The sequence below is a fragment of the Dermacentor andersoni genome, chromosome 6, assembly GCF_023375885.2.
Source record: "Dermacentor andersoni chromosome 6, qqDerAnde1_hic_scaffold, whole genome shotgun sequence".
NCBI classification, from domain to species: domain Eukaryota; kingdom Metazoa; phylum Arthropoda; class Arachnida; order Ixodida; family Ixodidae; genus Dermacentor; species Dermacentor andersoni.
The window spans coordinates 154,875,855-154,881,854 of NC_092819.1; the positions used below are offsets into that span (position 1 = coordinate 154,875,855).

General features: G+C 48.9%; 1 protein-coding gene across 1 annotated transcript in view; it reads right to left on the minus strand.

The window, feature by feature from the left end:
• The window catches only part of LOC140218835 (astacin-like metalloprotease toxin 1), a 51,997-nt gene extending 46,236 nt beyond the window's left edge, over positions 1-5,761 (minus strand). Inside the window, exons 1-2 of the mRNA XM_072288563.1 lie at positions 5,691-5,761; positions 4,539-4,611 (exon numbers count right to left, since the gene is read on the minus strand). Coding sequence (XP_072144664.1) covers positions 4,539-4,611; positions 5,691-5,747 — 130 coding nt within the window. The 5' untranslated portion in view covers positions 5,748-5,761. The remainder of the gene's footprint in view (positions 1-4,538; positions 4,612-5,690) is intronic.
• Positions 5,762-6,000: the final 239 nt, after the last annotated feature.

Genomic DNA, 6,000 nt, shown 5'->3' on the forward strand with positions numbered 1-6,000 from the left:
ACCTTCAGTTCGATTATTTGTTTTTTTTTCTTCCATGATGGGCACGATCGCGAATAGGCGGGGTAGTCTCCATCAAAGTTAGTACAACGGGTTGCGGAAGAACAGTTGTCGGATGTGTGGTCTTTAGATGCACATTTTGCACAAGTAGCACGCCCTCGGCAGCTCTGAGATGCATGCCCAAAACGCTGACACTTGAAGCATCGGCGCGGATTGGGGATATATGGTCGTACGCGAAGTTTGCAATATCCGGTCTCTATCGAATCAGGCATTTGACTTGTTCCGAACGTTATTATTACATGCTTTGTTGGGATTTCCTTGTCATCGCGTCTTAACTTAATTCGCTGCACCTTTACAACGTTTTGGTCTTGCCATCCATCCAACAGCTCGCTTTCACTGAGTTCAAGGAGGTCATCATCAGAAATTACACCACGCACATTGTTCATTGACCGGTGGGGGCCCACAGAGACAGGAATGTCCCCAAACGCAACAAGTTTAGTCAGTGTACTGTATTGAAGCTTGTCACGCACTTCCAGAAGAAGGCCGCCGCTTCCCATCTTAGTTTCTTTGTAACCAGAGCCGATTGCTTCTGTCAGACATTTCGCAACCACAAATGGGGATATTGTACGGACTGTCTTGGTTTCATGTTGACTATGTATTACGTGGTATTTGGGAAATATTTCTTTTGGTTTCATCAGAAAGTTCAACGTTTCATCGGTGCGCCCCCTCTTCAGGGAGTGATCAGGGAGTGGGGGGAAACTAGAAGCCATCTATAGGATTACTTTATTCGGCAGGAATGCCCGCCGCCCACCTCGGAGCCCAACCTGGGGACGTCACAAGATTAGAAAACTTCTATTCTGCGTACGCCAGCGGTACGTTTCCACTATAACCTAATATAGATATACCCGAGACTGGATATATTACACAAGGTTAACCCTTGCCGCCCAGAAAATAGGAAGTTGAAAGAAATGAACAGAAGACAGGAAAGATCGAAAAGTGGGAGAGAAAGGCGAAGACGAGGGTAGAGAGAGAGAGGAAAAAGCGACTGCCGATTTCCTCCAGGTGGGTCAGCCTGGAGGTGCCGTCTATGCGAAGCAGAGGCCGAAGAGGTGTGTTGCCTCCGCCGGGGGGCCTTAAAGGTCCAAAACACCCAGCATCGGCTCAACCCCCAGGATCCCCTTTTCCCCAGACACGGCTAAGCCGCGCACGGCTACACGCGGGAGGGTCCAACCCTCGTGTGCTCGGGTCCGTAGTGTCGCAACGCACCAAACGCCTGCTTGGCGTTATGCAGTTCAGAAATGTTTCTCCCTAAACTTACGCAGAAATGCAGCGACACTCTATAGGGAACACCCACCCGACAAATACCTCTCTGATGCAATTTCGCATTAGAATGAACGGAACTCGAACGTATTTTGTTTCAGAGTTAGGAAATGGGCCGAAATTGTTCGTGTCCTGCCGACCCGAGGTGGTCTTCTCGACTGGTCGTCTCGGCATAGACGGTCTTCCTCGCACATTTGAAAGAACGTTTTGCCAAGCACTGTACTTCATTTGGCGAGACTTCCCCATTGCACAAGTACAAGTTGCAACAATACTTTCAGCATCGGACTGGAGGACAAACATTGGTGGCCGGGGCGCTCACAATACGCTGCCCGACGACAGCGAGGAGCAAGAAGACGCAGCGCGCTCCCTAAGCGCTACAGGGTGACGTAACCAGAACATCGCCTGAAGGGGCGCGTCTTTGCGCTGGGTGCAGCCTCACAGTTTTGGCGGCGGGCGCTCTGATAGCTTTAGTTCGCCGGGCCATAGTTCCGCGTGTTATCGCATTTTTCCAGATCCAATAGTAGATACGACGTGCACGAAGAGCTCCCTTCAATTTCCTATTACGATGAGGCCACTGAAACTAAACGCTTAAAATGTAATTATTTTATGTCTTCCTAAATACCCAGCATTCACCCTGTATCAGCCATCAATCCTTGACCACTAGCACTTACGGCATGCCTCTGTAAGAACTGTTTTCTTATTTCAATGCGGTTATTTTTATCCATTACTTCGTCGAAGCAACCCGTATACTAAATGTGGAATAACAAGCGACACTTAACAAGAGAAAGTTGAAAACAAAAAAGTAAAGAGGCCCGGTAACTTAAATGCACCAAAAAAGTTAGCCACACAGATCACATATAAGACAGATTTCGACATATGTCCATATTACATAAATATCGCAAAGACAACGCAAAATGCATGGAAAAGTCAACTCGTATACAGTAAATGCAAATTACCACCGATGTCATACACGACCCGCTAGTGCTTGGAATAAGCTGTCATACACTGAATACAGAAAACACCAAGTGAGGTCATAGTTATTCGAATGGTTATGGGCGCAGAAAGGAATGTAAACGCTACAATGATCACGCATTTCCGTCGGGTCAGTGAACTGATACACGGTTAGGTTTTGTAATAACAGCTTCGAATGCGTATACGATTTCTTTAAAGTGAAGCTGCGTTTCCGTCTTTTTCCCACTATTCGGGTGCAATCTTGCCGAGTAGACACAAACTTAGTCCACTACGTATATGGCACGGATCTGCTGCGTTGGCTTGATCTCTGTGGCGTCGATGGTGATAATTATCTTCGGTGGTGGCTCTTTCTGTGGTCTTCAGGGCTGTACCCTGAGCAGGTCCGATTTCGGTGGAGCGCAGCTCAGGCATACTCGTGGACGGACGTGGCCGCTCTCTTCAGGGCTTCCTCCGCCGAGACATCGGACCCCGGGCCGTTCGCCCACACCGTTATATCTTCGGCATAGAATGCGTAGTTCACGACTTCAATCGGATTGAGTAGTTCGCAGCGATTGCAAGGCGCACGTACCACGAGACGCTGAACACGGCGATAAGAAAAGCAGTCAAACTCGCCATGGGCATCCCAGCCTACTCGTCAACGCAGATGCTGCTGGACATAGGTGCCCACAACACGGTGGAAGAGCTGGTGGAAGCACACCTATCCCACAAGAGGGTGAGGCTGAGCCGGACAGAGCACGGCCAGGCCGTCCTACGCAAGATAGGATTGCAAAATGAAAAGCAACCGACCACTGAGCAGCTCCCCGCAACGTGGATAGATATTATTAAGACCAAGCCCCTCTCCCGGAACATGCAGCCGCGGAGGAACGACGTGAGACGCTCTGCGCGGGCCAAGGCACTGGCTTGACAGCTGGAAGAGGGCCCCGAGGTTCTCTACGCGGACGCCTCGCTTGCCAAGCACGGCACAAGAGCAACGGTGGTCGTCAGCACCATCGACAAACTGGTCACAGGCGCGTCGATACGGACGACGAATACAACCGAAGCAGAAGAACTGGCCGTGGCCCTCGCACTCGCGCAACCGGGAGTGAGGGCCGTGGTCACAGACTCCAAAACCGCCTACGCAAGCTACCGCAAGTGGAACATCTCTCCCGCGGCAATAGCGATCCTCACCAAACGCAATTCACCGGGACGGGCCGTTGAGCTCGTGTGGGTCCCGGCTCACTCGCAAGTGGAAGGCAACGCACTCGCCAACCACTATGCCCGAGAACTGTCAATCAGGGCTGAGGACGAGTCAGAGCTACCGCACCCCGTCACAAATTACAGACATCCCTGAAATGTACAGGGGCGGTCGATGAAGGCTTCCGCGTCCACACCCGCAACTCAACCGAAGGCAGCAAACGATCGCGCGACGCACGTAAGCGGGGTCGCTGGCGTATCCTGTGCTCTAGCACAAGATGTTCCCAACAGATTACGACACATCATGCCCGTTTTGCAGACGATCAGAAGGCACTGTAGCCCACATCCTTGCAGAGTGCACTAAACTCAAGAACCCCCCACCATCCCTACCCTCCACTCTCCACAGCGCCCCCCCCCCTCGAGCGATGGGAGAACTTGTCCAGCCCCGACCTACCGAACCAGCTCGCACTGGCTGCTAAGAGCCACGAACTGCTGGACGCATATGGGACCTGAGAAGAAGGATCCACCCCGTCTGGTGCCAGCGTGCACCAACCTTTACTAAGGGCTCAATAAAACTTGACTATCTCGCTATATATGGCACGGCGTGTGCGCCCGAATTGACGACTTTGACAATTGCGCATGTGCCCATAAGCAAGCTATATGTATTCACATCTGTCGTACTTCTCTGTGCATACACATATCATCAAGATTCTTCTTTCCACGGGCATACATCGCCACCTTCTTCGTGGCAAAGACAGCTAACTCAGCTAATATACAGACGACGAAGTTTTGCTCGTGTCATTCTCAACCGCTGCGACACCACTAACTCAAGCATTCCTCATGTCATCAAGCTTCCAGCATTGGGTTTGATCTGTTCTCTTTATTCGTGTAACTGCAAAAGCCTTTATTATGCAAATGTTTAAATGTAACTCTTATATCATGAAAAAGTAATGTCTTTTCTTGTTATTAAAATGGATCGTATTGACCGAAACACTCGATGCTAAGGTCACAGCACAAGCATGTTATACATGACTTAGACCTTATCGCATGCATAGAGGGTGACGGAACGCACTCACCAAGTGTGGAATCCACAGCGTACCATATGATTCCCCCAGGCCACAGTCTCTTACTGTCAGTCGTTGCAGCCCGCTGCACATATTCGATAGTTTCATTCGTTGCCTTGACCTCATACAGCAAATTTATCTCTGGTGTCGAGGATCTCAATATAGGCGTTTAATCACCTAATTTCTCAGCAAAAACAAATTGAGTATATATGCACCAATAAATAGGTACACCAAGGTAGGATGCATAAACGCTACAAAGCACGTACCACCGTGTCATTTGCATAGCTACTCGCCCTTTCTTTTGCAGCGAAGCTGTCTATGGCTAGAATAACCGGGATTTCTTCTTGGCGTAACGTCGACAAAAGCTATCATCATCAATAGCTCCTACCCTAAATGCAATAGCTGAGAGCCACGTAAGGCAGAGGCGAGAAGCACTCAGCAAAGTGAAGTGAACAGTGCATATATTCTTTGGAATCACGCACACAACATACAGAAGAACATACGTTTAATTAAAGATCAAAGCCAAAATAAGCGTCCAAACCGCATATTTGATGATAAGGTGTTCCTGCGCCTACATGCAATGCGAATTACATGGTGCTGTCCGCATATATTTCCCGGAAATATTTGCTGTTGCGGACGCTGCCACGGCGGTGGCAGCTTAACTGTACCATACGAAGCAGAGGGTGACGTAACTACACTTTCGTGCGCAAAAGAGGAACCTGCCTAGCTACAGGGTTGTAACAGTGCTATGGCAAGGCGACGTGTAGTGGGGACGCCTGAAGAACAGGGTGCCTACGAGACATTGCGAATTTCTCTTCTCTCTGGTCCACTTTTTGTGGCTGCATGACGTAGTGGCGCAAGCCAAGTCGCAGGCCGGCAAAACATCTTAGGATACTGATTAGGCAAATCGCCACGTGAACATTTTCAGCTTATGTCCTAATTGGTAATCGTCCTACTTGTCCTTTACAGTTTCGCTGCCCAGCCACTTTCGTAGCATGAGTTGGATACCATTATATGTTTAAAATATACACATTTATTTTATGTCTCTCCATTAAATAATTTTGGAGTAGCCAAGCTCTTGAAGGAACACTTTACGCACGCGAAATAATGAAGGCGAACGTTCTGGTACGGCTGCTTAATAAACGTTCTAATAAATAGGCTCACGTCAGTCTCGTGGAGCCCTTCCATGTTCATGTCTCCTTCAAAGTACCCAGCTTGCATCGCACGAACCCCTGTGTGTAGAAATCATGTCAATATTAAATCGTGCTATGGCCACGGATTCATTATTATTTAAAGAATATCATTCGCGAATAACAGGCAAATTTTTACTAATGAGAAAATTCCTTCCCTTCGGACAAATAACTTTTTGGCGACAGACAGGCGCATCCTTCCTGTCGATAAGGCACGTTCATAGAATGCGAAGCATGTAGCGTTCACCTCTTGCATTTCCTAGTAAAGCTTAAGGTTCACTTGC